The following is a 22123-nucleotide window of genomic DNA, read 5'->3' on the forward strand; positions in this document are numbered from 1 at the left end:
AAACAAGATCCAGGGAGGTTTAAGTCGGACTATTATGATTAGTTAATGGTTATAACCGAATAAAAGTTTAGATTTACATTTACACTGAAAAAGTAAGTAAAGAAACAAACAAAACACCGTTACCAATGGTCAGTAAGTAATCATTTTTCCATTTTTTCCTTGAGAATGCCTTGTGGCACTGCACCCCAGACCACAGTTACTTACTCTGTGATGCAGTGGGTAACTTGCAGTGTGTCGACTTAATTCATTTTTCATTGAAAAACAATTAGTGGATGCACTTGTGTTGTGTTGGGAGGTAGGAATTTGAGCATTGGCCATTCATTGTGTTTGCTGTTTAGGTGAAAGCCAACTGCACACATAAAAAAAGATGTAAATGACCTCAAATTTGTGCGTTCATTTGTGAGATTCACACCTTTGTCTAACACTCTGCCCACCTCTCTCTTCCACAGGATTGTGCTGGGTGTCAGCAGGCTTGCTTTTGCAGGGAAATGATTCCGCATGAAGTGCGACGCACTCGGCCCCCCGTCGTCCTCGGCGGCAGCAGCAGGTGTGACGTCGTGACACTCTCCCTCACCACACTGAGCTCACCTTTCAGCCGCTAAAGACCCCTGGACCAAACAGATCGCTCTACCCCTCCCCTCTAACCACCCCTCCATATCTTCATCTCCATCTTTAATCCTTCCTCACCTGCTTGTTAGGACCTGGATTTTCTTTGTCATCAAGAAAAAGCCCTGATTCTACGGCCTTGGGTGAACTGGATAGGGAGTGAAAGAGAGAAAAGATTGGGAAAGATAATTCATAGCTAATTAACCTGACAAGGGACGGATCATTAAACGTGAAAAAAGAGACAAGAAAGTGAAACAGAAAGTTAGGGAGAGAAGGAAAAAAGATACAGAAGTCCAAAAGTTAAGGAAACGCAAGTACAGTTGAGGGACGTGAGGCGAAGTCAGCATGAAGTCCAACCAGGAACGCAGTAATGAATGTCTGCCCCCTAAGAAGAGGGAGATCCCCTCGAGTACATTACCATCTGAAAATCGCTCACCCATCATGCCGCCTGCCAGTGACAGCCAACGCACAGAGAACATGGCCTGGCTTGCCAGTGTGGCTGGTGGGAATGAGAGTGGCGTGGGTGGGCATTGTAGCTCCAGTCAGTCTGACGGGCCTCACTACAAATCCCTCTTCTCCACATCAGACTCTTCATCCTCCTCTTCCTCACTGAGGCTAGTCTCATCTCTTCCTACAGTGTATACGTCCCCCCTGTCACAGTCCACAGTCGGAGGAACTGTCCATTACACCCAACTGCCACCCAACCTACAGTTTATAGCCTCACCCTACACCACCCCATACACAGGCTACATCTCCCCCCAACTGCTTCCACCTCCTCCTCCACCTCCCCCCCTCTCCTCCTCCTCTTTGGCTGCACAGAGACCCTCACACACAGAGACAGTCTGTGCTCCTTCACAGGCCTCCAAACATGACCAGCAGAGAGCATCCACAGGGTGTACCTCCATGCCTCCGCCTCCGTCAGACCCTGCCCCTCACCATGTTCAAATCTCAACCTCCCACCGGACTGTGCCGTCGCCTCATCACCAAGGAGGTGTTCACCTTCCTCCCCAGTCACTGCACCCCCACCACACTTTGGGACATGGGATGTCCCAGGTTGTGGTGCAGTACACAGACGGACCCACCAGGAAAGACGAAGTTAGCTCCAGACCCAGAGAGCTCCACAATGGAGAGCTGGAAAGGGGCAGGCGGTTCGGAGCGTCCCCAGAGTCCAGCCTCTCCAAGCTGGGGAGCAAATCACGAGACACCACTTCTTCTTTGTCCTCGTACGAGGCCCGCCAGCTGGTTCTGCCATCAGAGTATTCTACTCATGATCCCTCAGGGCTGAGAACCTCTGTCATGCTTATGCCCAACAGCCATGTGGACCACCAGCTGGTACCACCCAGAGCCAGCCCAGAGAAGTTGGCAACCTCTGTCCCCACACACATGGAGAAAGGTGGCATCATCCTGGGCAAGCCTGTCAATCGCACACCCTCCTCCTCCAACACCACCTCCTCTTTCACGTTTCCACCCCCATTAAGTGTCAACAGCCTGAAAGCCGCTGTCAGCACACTGTCGCCTCAGACCGTTATCCAGACCACCCACAACCATACAGAGTCACTGTCAATGGGGCTCCCCTCCACCAGTATTTACCCTCAGCAACCCATTATTGGTTACATCGCAGGGGGCAATGGGAGCCAGCATACGCCAATCAGCTACCACACCAGCCTACAACAACACTTACTCATTCCTGCCACCCAACCGGTCATTATCCCTGTCAGCGGAGGTGGAGTCACCACATTGGAACCTGTAACCTCTCACGTAACATCATCCACCCAGGCCACATTTCCTACCACACTCCCACACACATACATTGCTGCCACTGCCCCCAAAGGAGAGACTCTGGAAACCTCCAGCGGCTCGTATCACCAGACCGCTTCAGGTGCAGTGGTCCAAGCCCAGCTTCATCTCCCCATTGTTCCCGCTCCGCCGGGGCTGGTCGCTCCTTCTGGTCCTCCTCCGGCATCCAGTACGGTGGTGCCACCCTCGCTCCCCCCATATTTCATCAAGGGCTCCATCATCCAGCTGGCCGATGGTGAGCTGAAACGTGTGGAGGACCTGAAGACGGAGGACTTCATCCAGAGTGCCGAGATCAGCAGTGAGTTGAAGATCGACTCGTCCACAGTGGAGCGGATCGAAGGGAGCCACACCTCACCCAACTTTGCTGTGGTTCAGTTTTCTGTTGGTGAGCACCGTGCACAGGTGAGAGACAGGAAGCAAAATTGAATCAAGGAATAATTTGACATTTGGGAAAAACACTTTGCCACTCTCTGAGTGCATGAACAATAGAGCTAATTAGCAATTAGCATATCTTAGCATAAACAGCAGTTGAAAAATATGACTAGTTTCGTAATAGCTCACTAACAATGTTTAATCTTGTTTGTTCACACACAATACCAAAATGTAAATATGATAAATTGTGGTTTTACAGGTTTACGTCGTGAAACTACAGTGCTACAACTGCCTGGGGAACTTGTTGGGTGGTGTATCTATGTTCCCTATGCTCCTCAGTTCAGTATTCTGTTAACACACATTAACCCTCCTATTGTGTTTGGGTTAAATAACCCAGCTCTAGAGCTGGGAACGAAGGAATATTTTTACATTTTCTTTTTTGAATGATTAGTGATGCAACATGCTAATTTTTAAGATTTAGAGATGGTAGTTGCTAGCCAGTAGTACTATTGTACTTCACAAGTTTGGAGCCCAACTGTTTTCGCCTGCTTCCACTCTTTGTGCTAAGCTAAGCTAATTGACACTCAGTGCTGTCTCCATTGTTAATGCGCTAACATGAGACTGTTACTGACCATCTCGTCTAACTCTCTGCAAGAAAAGTGTAACTATCCTGCAGTGCTTGTTCTTGATGTGATTTTAGCATGAAAAAAGTTTTGTGGTGGTAGTTTCTATCAGACCCATCATTATGACTGATGCCAAAACCTTTAGTCAATTTAAAAGATGAGTAGAACATCAGAAAATTGACTGACGGCAATTTAAGAATCGTTAGTTTAACTCTTCTATTAAGTATTTTACTGATGTTTTACATTCATTTTCTTTTTTCAGTCTTGCGATGCAGCGGCAGGCTATTCATCCCATTGTAACAGTTTTAACAAGATCCTTATGAAGTCTTTTAAATATGCTCTCAACTGGTGTTATTAATGTTGAATGACAAGTGTTGAGCTGCTCCCTTATTAATGAATCTATAATCGTGAATCTCACAGGACTCTGCTGTTCCCTCTGTAATTAAGTTCAATGTACTCGGCTGGCAGTCATGTAACAAACATGTTCTGATAATGAGCTGTGGAGAAAGTTCAAAGAGTTGGAATCCGCTCATCAGGTTTTCATGAGTGCACTGATACAGCACCACATTTCTGCTGCTATATGTAATATTTGAGGTGCGTTTTTCTCATATGTGACTTAAGTCTGTGAAATACCTAAAGTACCGATTTAAAATTAGGCTCAGGTTACATGCTTGATTCCCAGATAATGCTCTGACACAGAAGTCTCACTCCTAACATCTAATACTATGCTACAATTTATCCTTCTATTTTCTATCTCTGGTTCTCCTTCAAACACACTTGCACACACACTCTCACACACTCATGCACCCTTCTCACTGTCTTTGAGGGTGTGCGTTAAAGCCAGTTAATCTATTTCATCTGTCCACGCTGTGACTCGTCCACCCACACAGCACATCTCTAACCATCTCTCCCGCCCCCGGCTGCTCTTTGATACTGTACCCCACAAAAGCTGACAATCTTTCAAAGACTTATCTTTCTCTCTTGTACTCCATCAGTGGCTCTTCTTTTTTTTTTTTTTTTCCCTGAGTGGTGGTGGTAGCAGCTTTGAGTCCAAGCTCAGAGGACTTATTCGGAGAAGTCAAAAATTATATAATACAGGAGGGAAAATATTGCCTGACGTTTGCTTTTAGAGGGTGTTTGATACATCTTACGCTTGCATCGTTCTTGACATTGTTCCCTTTCACACTCACTTCCTCACTCCTCTTCTTGTTCAACCTACTCTCGCTCTGTAATCTCTCCTTTTTCATCTCCATCTCAGCAACTTTCCCCGCTCCCACCTTCTCATTCTCCATGCTCTTTACAATATTTCAGACATTCCTTGACTTCATCTTCTGTCTCTTCTGGTTTATTTTCTCCCTCTCCCGCTCTACCCATTGTATCTCAAAGCCTTCCATGAAGCATCTCTTCGGTCAGACATACAATGATAATGCAGACTCCAAAGTACAGAATTTAATCCAAAGTTCAGACAGTTTCAGCTTCTTTGCATGAATATGTTCCATTCTCTTCATTGATTTGGTGTAACTGATCACAAGGCTTCATTTTTGGATTGATATCTGGTCACACAGACGTTTCTTCTAGAAGGAGTGTTTGTATATCTCATCTACAGCTATGCTAACAATATCCAGCTGTGTCTCCAACAAACCAATCACAGTAGTTACATAATTGTCATGCTGATTTTAAGGATGTTCTGAAAGGCTTTTCACTCGGATAAATTTAGACAACACTTAGGTCCTTGTAGTTTTTGACAAGCAGCCACTTCTACATCGTTATGCATGAATATGAACACATGAGCAGTTTTGTGTATTTGACATGAGAAATGCTTCCAAGAACCAGTCAGGATTTAGCATAATTTTGGGCGTAAAGTAGCGTTGCGTTTAAGACACATACAATATAACTGCAACATCCTCTCTTGCCATGTTTCCTGTCTGCCTTCAACACCCACTGTCCAATGAAGGCCAGAAAATTCCTCTTTGAAAAGATGTTTGAATCAGAATGTGATGATAGTTGGTGGATCGTTATTGTCAACCAAATCTGATCAAACCACACCCATACAGTCCTGATGAAGCAGATTCACCGGGTTTTTAAGTGCTTATTTAGTGTATTTAATGCTCTGGGAAAATACTTTGGATTTAACACCAATTTTTTTAGCTCTTTAAAGTGTCTTTGTGTTGATGTGTCTTTCCCTCTCCTCCAGGTGAGTGTGGAGGTCTTGGTGGAGTACCCCTTCTTCGTCTTTGGCCAAGGCTGGTCTTCATGCTGCCCTGATCGGACCACCCAGCTTCTGGAGCTGCCATGCACCAAGCTTTCTGTGGGCGATGTCTGTATTTCACTCACCCTCAAGAACCTGAGGAATGGATCTCTAAAGAAGGCTCAGCCCCTGGAGCTGGCCACACCTGCCTCTGTCCCAGCTTCCAGCCACGGGCACCTCAAACCCCACAGAGCTGTCTCAGATGCTCCCCAAAGCTGCAGTGGAGGAGGCTCCAGGCACAGCGAGCGGGAGAACGGCATCGGCCAGCGAGGGGAGGTTGGAAGCGGGAATGGGAGTGGAGGGGGCACCAATGTAGAAAATGGAGAGCTCATGTTTGGGGAAAGAGGGTCAGTCTCTAAAGGTCATGTTGCCAGCAGCGCGGAAGCTGGCTCCAGTAAGCCATCAGGAGGCAGGAAGCGAAGGTGGTCTGCCCCTGAAGGTCGAAAGGTAGAAAAATCCGAGGAGGAGCCGCCCTTGACGCTGCCCAAACCTTCCTTCATCCCTCATGAGGTGAAAGTCAGCATTGAAGGAAGGTCGAATATTGGCAAGTGAAGGCCAGCCGGACTGTTAGATAACCATTGGGATTTGGAAAAAAAAAAAGAAGAAAAAAAACGTAAAAGGATTCTACAAAAAACTGCCCACATTAATGTTTCATCTGTCTTGGTTTTAAAGTTTTGTTTTCTGTTTTTATTTTTCTATCTTGAATACTGTACTGTAGAGGTAAACTTACCCTACATGGTATCACCTTACATTAAGTCCATGAAGTTTATAACACACTTTTTTTATAGATAGATTTGATATCACACAAGCAATTGGTGCCGTTTTGGTGGCTTTCATGAGATGACTTCTGGGGAGGGATTTGTGAAGCGTGCTAAATGTTTATTGGTGGCTGTGTGGCACACGGGAGTAAGGCTTGATGGCTCTTCTTGGCTGGCTACGCATTACACATTCTGCAAATCCCAAATTGAATTAGCTCACCGTTAGCTTCTTGACAGTGATTTCACTCCCTTTGCACTGCTCGTGAAGCTGGATGACAACACTTTTCCACCACCTTTTGCCACACCAGTGGTTTTACACCAGGCCACAGGAGTGATATAATGTCAGCTGATCCTGAGCATGAAGGATTTGTGGCTAGATCATGAAATTTTTTGCCGAATTACAGTTGGAAGAACGTCATCCTCCATGTCCTCCAGTCTCAGCGTACCATGTGTTATTCAGTGACATCAGGGTGTGCCAGACCTGACCAGTGATGTCATCAGGTGGTGCCAGTGTGCCACACAATGGAGAGGGAACAACTCGTGCTCTGTTCAGTTTGATGACGGTGGAGTCTTTCCTTTCATCTTGAGCATTTTAATTTTCTTTTTTTTTTCCTTAAACCCCTCGTCTTCTATCTCACCCGATAGTTTTTTTCAATGATTGTCAAAAACTTTAATCAGGGGTCATTTTAGTCCTAGATTGAACCTAGGTGGGTCAATGTTAATGTATAAATGTGAGATACCCTAACCTAATACATACAAGTGCAAACACACTGGGTTGGCGGACTTCACTTTGAAAGAAAATGTTAAGAGGAAGGCTTCATACAATCCTCATCATTTTTTGATGAATTTCTTTATATTTTTTTACGGAGAGCGGCTGTGTGAGAGTAACCGAGAGAATCTGCATGTCAGTTCTGAGAGGGTCAAGATGTTTCAAAGCACTTAACACGCCTGTCACACTCACCACACAGCCGACAAAGTTTTGTTGTCTCTTTATTTACGCAGTACTGTATGTTTTTTTTTTTAGATTTTTTCTATTTAGACGAGGGTAGAAAGCAGCAACAGCACTTTGGAAAGCTTTTGGAATAGTGAAGAGGTTGTTTGGTGACGTGGGAGCGGATGTGCCATGGGATCACAAAGAAAGGGATGTTTGTGACAGGTGTTGGAGAATATTCCAGTTTGTAGATGGTTAGTGGAAAACTCATGGTGACAAAAGGAATTAGGAGTATCATGGTTTTCAGCCTGCGCACTCGTACAGCCAGCCGGCCATGTAAAAGTCAGAGGAAAAGTATTGGAATGTGTTCTGAAAGTTTAGGATCTGGCATGAGGATTTACAAGGAAAAGGCTTTGAAATATCCCAACGATGTTCTGAGAGCATTGGTTAGAAACTCACGCCACAGAATTTTGAAGGGTGTCATATATTTGTAGTGTGCGTGCTGGAGTGTGCGTGACGCTGGTCCTTGTCTATCCATACACACACACATGCTAACACAAACACAAAACAGTACAGACCATCCCTGAAAACTCAATGACCTATAATGTGTACTGTATTTGTTAATAAGCATTTAGATGAATGCAGATGCTTCTTGGTGCATACTGTCCCTCCTGCAAAGACACTAGTTGACTGACATTGGATTCATGCACACTGCTAACAGTACAGTTGTACAGAAAGTGCTCTGTGGTGTGTTTGTGTATGTGTGTGAGTTTGTGTATGAGTGTATGTATACTGTGTATAGGAAAAGGATGTACTCATTTGATATATAGACAGTGCTAAATGTCCAGTGTTTCTACTTGGAGTTGTACTTAAGAGAATCTTGCAATTTGCACATTAGGAGGAGGGAGAAAGGTGGAGACCTAATTTTTAACGGCCCTGTCCTGAAATGAGCCCTAGACCACGTAACACACTGGAGGAGACCAGGGTTTTTTTGTTCCTCAATAGGCACTTGTCACGTTGTAGAGGAAAAGTTTCTACAGTTAAGGTCAAATTACATTTGAGTCTTTTTACGAACATAACCACAGCTGTAAACCAGAATTTTAACACGTGCCTGCCTACTGAATTTACTGACTTTAGTTAAACATATACCAGTTATAGTGCGTGAAGGAAAGCTGAGACTTTTTTGTCCACTTTTCCTGCTGTTGAAACCAGGGTGTAGGGGCTAGGGTTCAGTTTTGAACACGGCCTGTGCTTTCAGCCAGCTGAAACCCTATTAAGATGTAGCAGTTACCTCAACAGATGTGCTTGCTTGGTTGTCCCAACATTTAGAGCTTTGTAAGCAACATCCTCACAGACTTGTTGCTTTCGAATGAAAGTCCAAGCTCTGCTCTGTTTCCGATCTTGGTTATTTGAGGTGTAATGTGAAGTGCGAACCACCTGGTGATTATTTTATTATACTGCATACCAAAAGATTTAGTCTGTATTTTTTTCCCCTAACATCAATCTAAATGAAAGACACTGATGTTTTATATTTCCGTTTTGACATGAAGAAAATCTAAATTAAATTGGATGTGATGGTGGACACGTCATCAGGGATTCAATATGTTCTGATTGTTTGGTGCCATTCAACATTTTCAACATTTAAGTCATGCTTTGTTAAAAATGCAGTATGATCATGCACAGTACTTGGATTAACATGTGCAGATAATAGTGTTGTTAAGGAGGTGGAGAAGAGGTGGCTTCCTGCAGGCATGTCTGTTGAGCTTTCTACTCAACCTCTGTATTTAGGTGTTGCTATATGGCAGAGATATTTTTTAGCTGGCAGCGTCATTGGTTGCCTCTAAGAAGTGGATCAGTCGTATTCTCATCCCACTGATTATTTAGGTTTAGCCGTGTGGGGCAACGCTGTTTCGGGTGGTGGGTGTTTACCAGGGCGATGGCAGGATGGATGTGTGCTAGGAAGGACGAGGAACGGATGGATAGGTGTTTGAGTAAATGAGCAGACGGATGGTGATGGTGAGTGAAAGAGAAGACCCCATATGAGATTTGAAAATGCTTTATTTTTTATAATAAAACAGGGTTTCTCAGATCAACGCCACCACAACAGTGCATTTTAATTTCCTCCTTTTCCTATTGAAACGTCATGATCATTACTAGTACAAATAGTGGAGTGTGTGCATGTTTTCCACTGTGCGTGTGTGGCTGTGTGTTTTGTAACTGTGTATGCATTTTTTTTTTTGTCCAACCCCCTCTCCTAATAAATAAAAAAGCAGAACCACAACATCTTACACAACAAGTTATCAGCCACTCAGACCATCAAAACTTTAACTGTCAGGTTAAAAACAAAGACATTTTCAGCCAAAGCCATGTGATGCTTTTGTTGCTTTGGTTACTTTGGAAAGCAATAGTTTGACAATATTCAGGCACTCTGCTCATGTATGAGTGGAACACACACACACACACACACACACACACACACACACACACACACACACACACACACACACACAGAGTCATTCCACTCAAATCTCTGCAATAAACATTAAATGATAATCCTCTAGCATTACAACCAAAACAACTCCTCCTTTCTTCCCATATGAAAATACAACCGTGTCACATTCTGGAAAAAGTTTATGGAATCTGATGCACCTGAACACACCTCGCTTCAGTTAACACTATTCCCCTTGTCATGAAGTCCATTTAAACATAGGAATAACAGTTGCAACACCAGTTGCTAGTTTTTCAGGGAAGTGTCTCGTATATGCAGTAACTGAACATAACCCCCGAAACCTCCACTCTCCCAGCTGGTCAGTCATAAACTCTGTGGTCAAGCTGCAGGCTGACACCTGACGTAACCAGCAGACGTTTTGACCCCGCCCAGGTCTGCCTCGTTGCCACGACTCCCGTAGTGACCTCGTTAACTTCGTTTCAGGTACCCGAGCATAGCCAGCCAGCCTCACAAGCACCTCCTCCTGAGGCAAAGCAATCGATTAACCCTCAACAACCGTTAGCTACCTGTCAGTGTGGCCTGGCCTGGATAGAGCAGGGCTGGCCTGGACTGCCTGTTCCCCTCGTAACATCATCTTTTGATATTTGGTCCCCTTCTCACAACTAGCGTATACAGGTCATTGTGTTTGAAGTGGAAATGCATGCTTAATAATAGACTATGAAACCAAGCAATCTGAAATGTAGACACATTGTGAATGCAGGAGAGGGAACAGTGGTTTGGTGTAGTTTTAATTTTGTTAAGGTAATCCCAAGTGTAACCTTTTTATCCCCTTGAAATGTACCACAATGTGCAATACTTACATTTTGTCCCCCCTCCCCGCCCCCCTTTGCTGTGCCAAGTGTATGTAGCATAGTCCTACTCCAGTGTCCTTCCTTGTTAATGGCTTGTGTATTTTACTGTCTGTTGATGTGTGTGTCACATCTGTAAAACAAGAGTCAGGATGTTTGTGAAGAGAAATGAAACCAATGGAGAGTTGGTCTGCGCCTCTCTTTCCCTTTGTCTTTGCGGCCTTCCTAAATTCGAGTGCGTGAGAGACTGCGTCATGTCTCTTTGTTGCGTGTGCGTGTGTATCTGCACCATATGTCGTGTGTAGTACGTGTGCTTATGTACACCTGGTGTTCGAATGTGTATGAACGTGTGACGCATGTGTGTGTAACGGAGTGTTTTCTCCTCTAATTGTCTGTGAGATCGTAAACCCTGACCCTCGACGGTTCATGGTGAGACCCGCAGAAAAAAAGAAACCTCATTGCTAGTGGGGACCACTTTTTGTAAAAAAGAGAAAAAAAAAAAAAGAAAAGAAAAAAAAAAAACAACCAACCAACAGAGATGCACATGTAAGTAGATGTAAAAGACTTGATAATGTTTCAGCACTTTCTAATCCTAGGATGGGCTTGGTCTAACCCCTCTGTCTCAGACCGATACCTTCCCTAGGGGTAACATTCATTCAAAACAGACAGAGAGAATGAGAATGAAAAAAGGGGGTGAATAAGGATGAAAAAGAGAGATGGCTCAGTTTAGGTTTTTGCACATCACCTTGCCGTAACCTTGTGTTTATCTGTCTGTGCTCCATCTCGCTTGGCGCCCGGCGCGTTCTTGGGTCCAACGGGCCGAGGTGTTAGGTGGTTCCTTGGTTCTTTTCTACTAGGAAAACCTTTTCTCATGGAATGCATCCCTTCTTTTGTTGTGTTCGGGTTTGTTTGGAATCTTTTCCACCGCGCACCAACCGGGCTGTGCCGTTAATTAGGTTTTGTTTCGTTTCACATTTTGAGTTCTAATTCGGCGGATACATTTGTAAGGAGCTCGGCACGGCTCGGCTCGGTCGAGCGGTGTGAAAACGGTGCGTGCAAACCTTTGCTTTGTTTGCGTTATCATTGGTGCAGGAGCTTTTTCTGTGTTTTTGGTCTCCTTGTAGCACTCAATATAATGTCAGGGGACTTAAAACTATGTAGAGAATGTGTCATTGTTGAGTTTTTGACAAGCTTCCTCACTGGAGGAACACTGCTAATGTCGTCTTTATTTTTTTTTTTTTCTAAATTGGCTTCTTGCACAATTTTACAAATAAAATGAATGTTGGTGTGTGAGCTTTGACTTTTCGATCAGAAAAATAAGGCATGTGTGCTCTTTGTTTCTTGATGTTTGTACTTTCATTTTGCAAAAAGGATGTGTTTTTGGCACTTTGTTGTGTTTTAAAAGTGAACAGAATTCGATCAGGATTCCTTTTTTTTTTTTTCATTCTTTTTTTTTTTTTTTTTTTGTATGACGTCGTCAATGTCCATAGCGCTGGATAACCAACTCAGGCAGAAAGAAAAAAAAAACTTGTAGAGGCCCACTTAACAGTGTAGTTTCACCCCAATCAATTTGCATAGTGGGCTGTTTCATATGGGTTATAAGATATGTAAATTTATTACATACAGTATAATTTGATATGATTAACAAATGTCATTATTGACAATTAACTATGAACTATTATTATGATATTAAGTGTATTATGCTGGAGATGGCTTGGATTACTCTTCAGTGTACTGAACGTCTTTGCTCTGCCTCTCTGTGCAAGGCGACAAACACTTCAGCAGGGGACAGGCTGTACGGCTCGTGACCTCTGACCCTGCCCACTGCCACGGATGGGGTGGAGCTTATCTATCAGCTGTGGCTCATTTGATTCCTCCCCCTGTTCTGAACACTCAGCCCTGAGGCTAGCAACCAGTCTGTCTAGATGTTTCTCTGCTGACCCGTGACACCACGTACTGAACTGAAACTTGGCCCATGAGACGGTGGCAGAGAACCGGACATCAGCACAGACCTGCACGGACAGTCTGGCCTGCAGGGGGCTGCAGCAGTTCCCAGCCAACTTGTTTGTACTATATTGTACTCACCAAGTCCCTGTGTCTCACCACCCCTTTCCTCTATAGCAATGGAGATACCCTGTCGGTGTATGTATTTGACAACTGTACAAATGCACCTCTTTGAAAAAGAAAATGAAACCTTGACATATCTGGAATAAATGGGCATCTCGTGTGTTTATTTGAATGCCGACGCTAACACACACAAACACCCCGTGTAAAGCCTTGTTAGCTGTGACATTTTTCTTCCATTGATTTGGATTTAGTGCTGAAATTGAGCAGGAAATAGCTCCCTCTAGTGTACAATAGCCTGAGTGACAAGACACCAAGTATTGTTTGATCTCAAGCATCTGAGTTAGCTCATATGAGAGCTTTAGTCTTCTTTTTTCTAATTCAGTTGTCTTTGACAGTTTTACTCTGTTGTCCAGTCATGTATGTCTCAATAAGGAATTTTAATCTTAAATCTCAGAATAAAATTCAACTTGGGTTAAAAAAAATCAATTGCACTGCAGAATGGTTGGTTACTTGCACTTGAGTGCAAGAAAACAGTACATCTGTGGTTTTAAACTGTAAGACGACCCCCAAAACATACAGATTCTATCATTTTGTTGCTCTTTTTGCAGTACAGCCAAAAGAAATGTGAGGGAATGTACAGTAAAGTCCTTCAAATATTTTTTTTAAACACAGTTTGATGTATAAAATATTATGTCCACAAACACTTCTTTAGTTGAGAATGAACATAGCAGATAGCAGATACGGCAGAATAGCCTGAGTAGATAATCACCAACTGTGTTAACAACTCCTATCACTGTAGGTAGTTACTGACTCTAAAATAGATTTTGTTTATGTTGGATCTATTCTCAGTACGTCTTTATCATGGCTTGTTATACATAGCCACTTCCCCTTAAAAGGAAGTGCCCGCAAAAACATGGGAAACTTCTGCAATAAAAGAAAGTATCTTAAAACAGGAGACTAACACGTCCTTCCGAGTGGTCCATGAACGCAACATAACGTAACCGCTGATATCAACACATTATGGCGACTCTGAAGACAACGGAAGTGGAAGCGGAATGTCGCGCTTTCTAAACAAAAATGGACACACGGTCAGTTTTCTTGTTGAAGTTAAAGATACGGCAGTGGGACAAACTTAGTTTGTAGTAACGCGGCGAGGAAGAAGGCGAATCTTTAGCGTTATCACAGCTACAAACATGCTAAACTGGCTCACTACACGGACGAGTGAGAAAGTTAACGCTCTTCGCGGAGTTTGGATGTCCAACAAGGAGCTCTCACGACAGAGACGTCGCTGTGGAGTTTTGTGGTAAGCTAACAGCTAAGACACCGTTAGCTTCGGCAGTAGCTGGAAAACTGAAGGAGAATTTGAGTTCCTTGTTGCTGCTGTGGAGCTGCTAGCTGCAGACAAAGTGAAGTTGTTCCAGAGTGTCAGTTTGTCCGGAATAATTCATAGAAATGAAGGATAACTCAGCGACAGCAAGTGTCTGTGTGATTTAGCCTTCATGGTGGACGAGTACAGCTCCTCAGCTCTCTGGTTTCCTACTGGAAAGAAGAAACACTGCATGCCATGTTCTTGCTCTGCAAGAACAAAAGCCTGTTGACATGAGTCTCACTCGGTGAGAGGTTCCAGGTCATGAAAGGGAAACAAAAGGACCTGAGCGTGTGTGCTGTTTAATGTGGAACCAGCTGACGTGTCCCACAACCTACGACATGAAAACATTGAGCTGCAAAGCAACGATCTGCTACTGAGAGCAGCTCTCTCCAAAGCTGATTCTTGCAAGGGCTCAGTTTTGTTCACCAAACCTGGAAAACTAGCTACGTGTTGCATCATCATCATCATCATCATCATCATCATCATCACTGTCATCTGTCATCAGATCAACGCACAGGTTAGTGTGATATATGTTCAATACTTAAGCATGGACCTCGAAGGCTGTTATAAATCGAGTGTCTTGTCCAGAAACAGGAATCACTCTGATCATTCACTGATCGTTTGGGTTTATTGACACAGTTTTCTGCCCTCTTTGCAATAACCATGAAACTGAGTGAGTGCTGCTGTCCCAGGACATAGTTTAGAGTTAGAGTTTTCGGCTAACAGTGTTTAATTGTGTTATCACTCAGTATGACTTTCTCCCGATTTCCTTGCTTGAAGTACAAGAGAGCAACTCTTCAATGCAGCAGCAGCCACAAATCTCCAGACACCCTGGATCTAAAATGTCAGGCACAGTGGAGGCAATGAAAGAAGCCTTAAACGCGACTGTTTCCACGCACAGCAGGGTGAATCAAGTGTTTCCCAAATATGTCGAATGAGTTGGAATACATAAACCGCCATGTTCGTCTGGCTGAGTGTAATCTTCCTCACACACCAAAACACATGCACGCAGACACTAAGGAGACATATACACACATGATGTTGTCTGGAAGATTCACAGAATGATCAACGCCACTGAGGGAATTAGCAGAAGGTCCTGCATGCAATTTATTGCAACACGATTCCTCCAGTGACTGTTAAAGGGTGACGTCTCGGAGTCTTGCATATTGATTTTTCACATTCATTCCAACACCCAGTTTCCCCAAATGATCTTAGCACGAGTATCAGCCTCCTCCTGCTGAGTGTGTTTACATGTGATGTGTCAGCTGACAGTTCTGTTTATTCCGTGCTGTTCATCTAGAAATGTCCCGACTAGCCTGCTGTAAATGCACAAGTGTTTGGACAGATCAGATCTGAAGTACACACACCTCAGCAGTCTGACTGTCTTATTCCCCTTTCCCAAAACTGAGAAGAAGTTATCCAGGCTGTTGGAACTGCAACATTTGCGAATGCCCATTCAAAAATGAAACCTGGTACATTCAGTAGCATATTTTTTTGTCCGTTAGCATGTAAACGCACTCGCTGCAGGGTTAAGTTGATCAGAGTGCTGTGATTCTTCTGGGAGAAGAAGTCAAACTTTGAGTTAATTTTAATCACAACCTGCAGGAAACTAACAACTTTCTGACAACAGATATCCTGAGAGAAACAGGTTGGGCGATCATATATGTGTGTATGTGTGTGTGTGGGTGTCTGTGCCTCTTTTTCTGGCATGTATTACGCCGCTGTCCTCCTGTTGCACATCTAAACTCTGCATAATACACATACAATGCATATCATGCAACCTGTGCGCACTGCACGTGTGTGTGGGCATGTGTCCGCCCCGCTAAGTGAACATTTGGCTGGACTGCTGTGTGACGCGGATGAAGGTGGTTCTTCTGCTCAGCTCTTTGAGCTTGGCGGCACCCACGTAGGTGCAGGTGGAGCGGAGGCCCCCCAGCACGTCACGGATGGTGTTCTCCACATCTCCTCTGTAGGGAACCTCCACTGTCCTCCCCTCAGATGCCCTGAGAGCGGAGGCGAGAGGAGAAAGTAGGACATTTTGTAGTTAAAACAGAAATCAGTTTAATTTTTGAGTGCAGGTTTCTACATATATGTGGCTCAATAGGAAAAAAAAACAAAAAACATCTGGGTTATTGAACTGAACACATAGAAAAAGTTAGATCAGTGGGAACAGGATTCCTTAGCAGCATAGTATTGGTTTCTAAATTTATGAACTCAGTAATTATTATGCACCTCCTGATATCAGTTTCTCACCTATACTCAGCAACTCCACCCACGTATTTCTTCATGGCGGTGTCGGAGCTCATGCCGTAGAAGAGTTTGTATTTCTTCCCGTTCTTCTCGATGACCTCCCCAGAGCACTGGTCGTGGCCTGCGAGCATTCCTCCCATCATTACGAAGTCAGCCCCTGCGCCTGAGGAGCGAAGTCACGATGATTAGACTTGTTGAACAGTACAGCACAGTCATACCTGACCCCCAACACGTGTCTGTTTCAGTGTGAAAAAGGATGGCAGGTTGAATACTTACCAAAGGCTTTAGCTACATCTCCTGGGCAACTGCAGCCACCATCCTGGACAGAGGAAAGATACACGTCATTCATCCAGCCTCACACTGAATCACCGGTCAGAGCAGTTTTCTTATTATGCGCCCAGCCGTTGAAGGCTGAGGGCGCCCTCTGCTGGCTGCAACCTAGCATCAAAATTAGAATCTTTCTGCAACAAGATATTATCAGCAGAATAAAATAGCTTTGACAGGCTACGCTAAACACTTGTTATGATATATGCTCCACATAATACTCACTTCAGCAACTGTTGTTATTTGCTATTTCCCTTGTTATTTCTCTCTCTGCCGTTACTTACAGAGATGATATGTCCTTTGAGACCATGGGCTGAGTCGGCACACTCTATTACAGCACTGAGCTGTGGATAGCCCACTCCTGTCTTGATCCTTGTCGTGCACACAGACCCTGCAACACACAGCGCACACATTAGAGGAGCCCATCTTCATGTTGTGATGCCTGTCTGAGTTATTCTTCTTGTTTAAGTGCTCATCTCAGAGGCTAGTCTACAGGTAATAATAATGTTTTACTCTTTTTACAACACCCTAAGAGTTTTAACTTAAATCCTGCCTGTGGACCATGCAGCACTGGCTCTGTGCGTGAAGGTCACATACAGTAAATACTGTAACATGCAGTATAAACTACTACAAGACAAACCTGCTGTTTAAGGTATTCCAATAACATGTCTCAGTTGTGTGTGTGCTTGTATATGAGGCCAGCTTTGTGTTCATTATTTGGGAGGGAGCACATTCCTCAGACAGCTGTACCCACCCACCTGGCCCGATACCCACTTTGATGATGTCGGCGCCGGAGAGGATGAGCTCCTCCACCATCTCTCCTGTTACCACGTTGCCAGCCTGCAAGGCAGACAGCATCAGCCCTAAGGCACAATCTTACAGCACATCCCATAACTGCCAGCCAAGGTGGCGCGCCATCTCTCTTACCATGATGGTGTGTTTCGGGAACTTTCCTCTGACCGTCTTGACAAACTCCACAAAGTACTCAGAGTAACCGTTGGCCACGTCCAGACAGATGTACTTGAGGGTAGGGATGGCTTCCAAGATGGCACACAGCTTCTCCAGATCTGCAGTGCCGCTGCCTGAGCTGGCAGCTACATGCTGTGGAGAAAAGCGGCCAGTGCATGAGAGGAGGAGATGCTCACAAAATGAGGAATAGCCTACTTAGTAAAGGCGAGGTGGTGATATTACCTCTAAGCAGTCTGGATGATTAGTAGCAAAGTTTTTCCAGTCGTCAACAGTGTAGTGTTTATGAATGGCTGTGAAGAGGGTGTGCTGAAGAGAGAGAAAGAACCAGTGAGGGAACGCACAAATATATACTGATGCAAATTTAACAAACATCAAAATCCACATTCCAGTTTTGGTCTATTCATTTGTGATATTTCCTCCCATTACTCATCATGATTTTCTGAGTCAGTAGGCGCTACAAAAGAAAGACATCCCAGAAGCTAGCAGACGTCTAACTGCTTCTAGGCCAAGGTTGCTAAATCATGTATATTCCCCAAGGCCTCCCGCGGCATCCTGGTTTTTGTTTTGTGATTCTGTGTCAAACAGAGATGTTGACAGGCCCATGCAGAGACAAATGCACAAACAGAGGGGTGCTGGTATTTATTTTTCATCCATTCAGTCCTGTTCACTCACTTTGCTGAGGACTTGCGCCATCTCAAACGTTCCTGTGGTGTCCATGTTGGCGGCGATGATGGGGATGCCGGTGTAGGTCTGTTTGGAGTTGCGGAATGTGAAGGTCCTCTGAAGGTCCACCTGAGGGGGACGAGAAGAGGAATTCTGGAGGTGTTTCATAACCATAGTCAACAAGGAGAGCGTTTTATGTGACTGGTTTTCTTCTTTTTGACTCTAAAGCTCACGAAGGGACCCTGCAGATTGTCTTGAAAATGGGAGCAGCTCATGTGGCACGTGCTCTGGGCCTGTCTGGTCCTTATGGGGATGCACTGAATCATTTAGATGCAACGCTTAACTTCGCCGGTGCTGCTGTAATGTGATAAGCTAGGGTTCATTGTGACACACTAGCAGCTCCCTTTACAGGAAAGAATCTGCACTGACGGTGCAAGCTATGATTTCTCTCAGAAGGATCTAGAAATAAATCTTTAGCTGAGTTTACACATAAATGTGGTACGTTCCTTTATGTGACTCACAAAGGAGAAATAACGTTCTTCTTAAAAGAATGAAAAGTTGAATTCAGATGCAGTAAAAGACAACCTGCCTCAATTCAGGATGTTCAGGGGGTTTTTATTGCTACAACTGCACTCAGCTGGTCTACCACTAGCTTATGGTGGCTAGTGTTAGCTTGTGTTAGCGAACTGAAGATTCGCTGACTGACACATTACTGAGTCAGTGCTTTGATACTGTGACTCTTTTGTGTGTGTCATGTGCAAGTGTTTATCATGTTACCATGCTGGGAACTTAATATTTTGAGCTATTATGCCAACTGGACACTCACATTCACTACAGGGAAGATAGATGATAGAGAGATGGTTATATTAAACAGTGAAACTTGTTTAGTGTTTAAAACACATTTTAAGATTTCAGATTGTTCAGTTTACATAAATTCAGCAGTCTCTCAGTGCTGACTGAGATCCAAGACATCTATTATGCAAAACTACTGCAGCTGTGGAAACAGGCTAACAGTAGTGTGCCATAACCTTCACGGCAGAACAATTTTCAGAGTCACAGCAAAAACGAGGCTATAACTCATAACGGTTGGAGAAAGGGGAAAGTGGTGAAAGAAGTGTGGATGAGAAGGGAGGAGCGTCAAGTCATGCATGTCTGTCGTCGTGCTGCAGAAAATCGATATAGGCCCCTTCTTTAAATACGGCACACTGACTCAGGATTTTCCCGTCGATTCACCAGTAAATCAAGTATGACACATGGATCCAGTGGCCGCAGCTGTGAAGCATTCTGAGGGTCTCGACTATGAATTTGACCATTTAAAATAACAGAATCACAATATTTTATGTGTTTTTTTGTTTTTTTTTTTGTGGTTGGATTCTAAAAAATCTGGCTAAGCTGATACAGATGTGCAGCCGTGCAATTTGAAGGACCTAAATACAGTACTGTCATCTATTTATTGGTGTGCTGCAGGTGTTGTTGTTGCAACAGTGCACTCAAAATTCACATTAACCGTGCAAGCGTCGGCAGAAATTTCACTTAAGTCCGGACTGAAGGGACACGTCTCTGCTGGGTGGTGGTGCTGCATCAGTGCTTTATTGCCCACCAGCTCGCTGTGCAGCCTCTTGTTATTGATGCAGTTTATCTTCCATGATGCTAGCATACCCTCCCGTCCTCTAAGCAACAGTGTGGATGTCTGGTAAGCTTAGCTTTGGCAGGTGGATTTCTGCCCCTGCTAAATGCAGCAATAATTCAAACAAGAACAGTCAGGATGTCAACAGATGGATGCTTTCAGACTGCACGGGCCATTAGATTAGCCTGCAGTACACTGGCTGCAGTATGTGCTGCAGTGAAGGCATATTGTGTAGACAACTGAAGTCTGCGTGTCTGAAGTGAAATTATGTCAGTAAATGGAGGTGTTTTCTTTATTATTTGGCCACTGTAGGAAAAGAGAATGTGGTGGGATGTCAAGAATAAGGTGACAAAATTATAGAATTGGCTTTCACTGCACTCAGTACACATCAATGCTCATGTACGGGGTGTTCTCTGTGCTGTTATCTGTGTCAGTGTATATGTCTTATGTTATCCTGATAGCTCTGTGCCATATGGAATGTGTTCTGGTTGACTGTAACAGGCAGCACTATTTTTAAACATGTTTTCTGAGAAGTCTCCTGCGTCTCATGTTGCTTGCCACTTATCAGAAGCCAGCTCCCACCCACTTCCACCTTCCACCCCAGATCTGGTGCCACCATACCAGTATCATGATCTTGGGTCGGCACCAATCCCTGATCTCGTGACACACAACTGAGCTAAGGAAGCTGTGAGGATGAAACAACAAGGAGAGGGCTGTGCTGTTCTCAGAGAGACAAATCCGCAAACACTGTGGCCTGTTCTGCCTGCTTACAGTGGCAATGATTGATGACAGAATCAAGTCCAATCTTTCTTTCTTTTTTTTTTTTTTAACTCTCTGACTCTGTTCTCCTTCCTCTGTTGTTTGCAGACAGTTATTGTTTCACAGCCTCTGTCTGGCACAGGCTAGCCTTGTTTTCTGTCACCTTTAAGAAGGTCACTCCACTGTTATATTCTCCTTCAGGGTAGCTTTTATTTTGCTCACCAAAGTACAAAGGCAGTGCACACCTACTGGCTTACACAAAACAAAAGGCACAAATATAGAATTACACTGAGTGTGCTTTTTTCAGCTTTACTAAGATATGGGGTTAATTAATGTGAGTGCTGCTGCTGCTGCTCTGCAAATAACTATGTCCAGTTTTCATCTTTAATCATGATGACAATTAAAGAAAACAGGGTTAGTACTGGAGGCCCCACATTAGTCGCCTTCCACCATCCACCCCATGTATGAATAGTTAACATACCCCTATTACGTCACCTCGAGGCATTAAGTGTACTTCCTGAGTGCAACAGTCAACAGATTCCACTGCTCCTGAAAAGTGTCCTGGTCTGATGGTCGACTGAACCGTCGCTGTAATATCTGGACTACATTATCAGAGTACAAGTCATTAACAGCACTGACCTCTGAGCGACTCTTTAGGCTGCTCCTCTTAGGTCTGAAGAGGACATCCTTAAAGTCCAGCTTGAGGTCCACGTCCACGCGAGGCATCTTGGATGCCCAGAACACTGATGACCAGGATGAGGATGATGAGTAAGCGGAGGAGAATCCCCTGAGGAAGGCTGCTGCTGCAGTGGTGGCCACTGGTCCCAAGCCCCAACCACCAAACCCGAACCTCCAGGCGGCCAGCGTATTTATAGCAAAAGGGGGCCCAGCCCAGCCCCGGCCCCCATGGCTTTATTTGGGCCTGGACTCCCTCTCTCTCTCTCTGTCTCTCTATCCCCCTTGCTCCCTTTCTCCCTCCACTCCTCCGGCGTCCTCTCTCTCCCCCCTCTCCTTCAGCAGAGTGGCAGCAGCAGCAGTGGCCAAGCTGGCAGGCAAGCCTGACGCATATATACACAGACACACACACACACACACACACACACACACACACACACACGCACACACACTCTCGCACACGCAGACATGGTAGCACTGCAGTGGGTTGTGTGCTGCAGTGCGAAAGAGCACACCTGCTGTCCAGTTGGGGCATTGCTCCCTAAGATATTGGCAGACAGGATGAGGAGAGGGTGAGACAGAGAGAGAGAGTGGCAGCAAAGAAAAGCGAGAGACGTGGAGACACAGAAGAAGACAGACTGAAGTGCACTGATAAGCACCCTGAAGTGGAAAACTCGTTTGGTAGTTGTGGTGGACAGTGTGCAGGAGGGAGCACAATGCTTTGTTCTTTCTGTGAACGTGTGTTTTTGTATTTATCGAGTGTGTCCCATTTAAATTGTTCATCTGTT

The 22123-nt window shown here is 44.6% G+C and overlaps 2 protein-coding genes across 3 annotated transcripts in view; one reads left to right on the forward strand and one right to left on the reverse strand.

The window, feature by feature from the left end:
• atxn1a (ataxin 1a) overlaps positions 1 to 11108 on the forward strand; it is an 84299-nt gene extending 73191 nt beyond the window's left edge. For both annotated transcript variants that reach the window (XM_076755183.1, XM_076755184.1), the window contains 2 exons: positions 450 to 2805; positions 5593 to 11108. In XM_076755183.1, coding sequence (XP_076611298.1) covers positions 952 to 2805; positions 5593 to 6198 — 2460 coding nt within the window. In that variant the 5' untranslated portion in view covers positions 450 to 951 and the 3' untranslated portion in view covers positions 6199 to 11108. The remainder of the gene's footprint in view (positions 1 to 449; positions 2806 to 5592) is intronic.
• A 4035-nt stretch (positions 11109 to 15143) lies between these two features.
• On the reverse strand, positions 15144 to 21844 carry gmpr (guanosine monophosphate reductase). The gene is made up of 9 exons (XM_076755193.1): positions 21300 to 21844; positions 18284 to 18403; positions 17834 to 17917; positions 17570 to 17743; positions 17401 to 17482; positions 16927 to 17033; positions 16595 to 16637; positions 16322 to 16481; positions 15144 to 16071 (listed from the first exon to the last, which is right to left on the reverse strand). The coding sequence occupies exons 1-9, from the start codon at positions 21384 to 21386 to the stop codon at positions 15891 to 15893; spliced, it is 1038 nt and encodes a 345-aa protein (XP_076611308.1). The 5' UTR covers positions 21387 to 21844; the 3' UTR covers positions 15144 to 15890.
• Positions 21845 to 22123: the final 279 nt, after the last annotated feature.

The sequence above is a fragment of the Chaetodon auriga genome, chromosome 17 (genome assembly GCF_051107435.1).
Source record: "Chaetodon auriga isolate fChaAug3 chromosome 17, fChaAug3.hap1, whole genome shotgun sequence".
Taxonomy (NCBI): domain Eukaryota; kingdom Metazoa; phylum Chordata; class Actinopteri; order Chaetodontiformes; family Chaetodontidae; genus Chaetodon; species Chaetodon auriga.

Bases quoted from the DNA above. Each gene is read 5' to 3' on its own strand.
- gmpr (XM_076755193.1), bottom strand. From the start codon at position 21,386: ATGCCTCGCGTGGACGTGGACCTCAAGCTGGACTTTAAGGATGTCCTC. The intron at 17,744-17,833 runs GTAATATCACCA...TTTTCTCCACAG, and splicing joins ATCATCCAGACTGCTTAGAG to CATGTAGCTGCCAGCTCAGG. The intron at 16,638-16,926 runs GTAAGTAACGGC...TCCTCTGTCCAG, and splicing joins TCAAAGGACATATCATCTCT to GATGGTGGCTGCAGTTGCCC.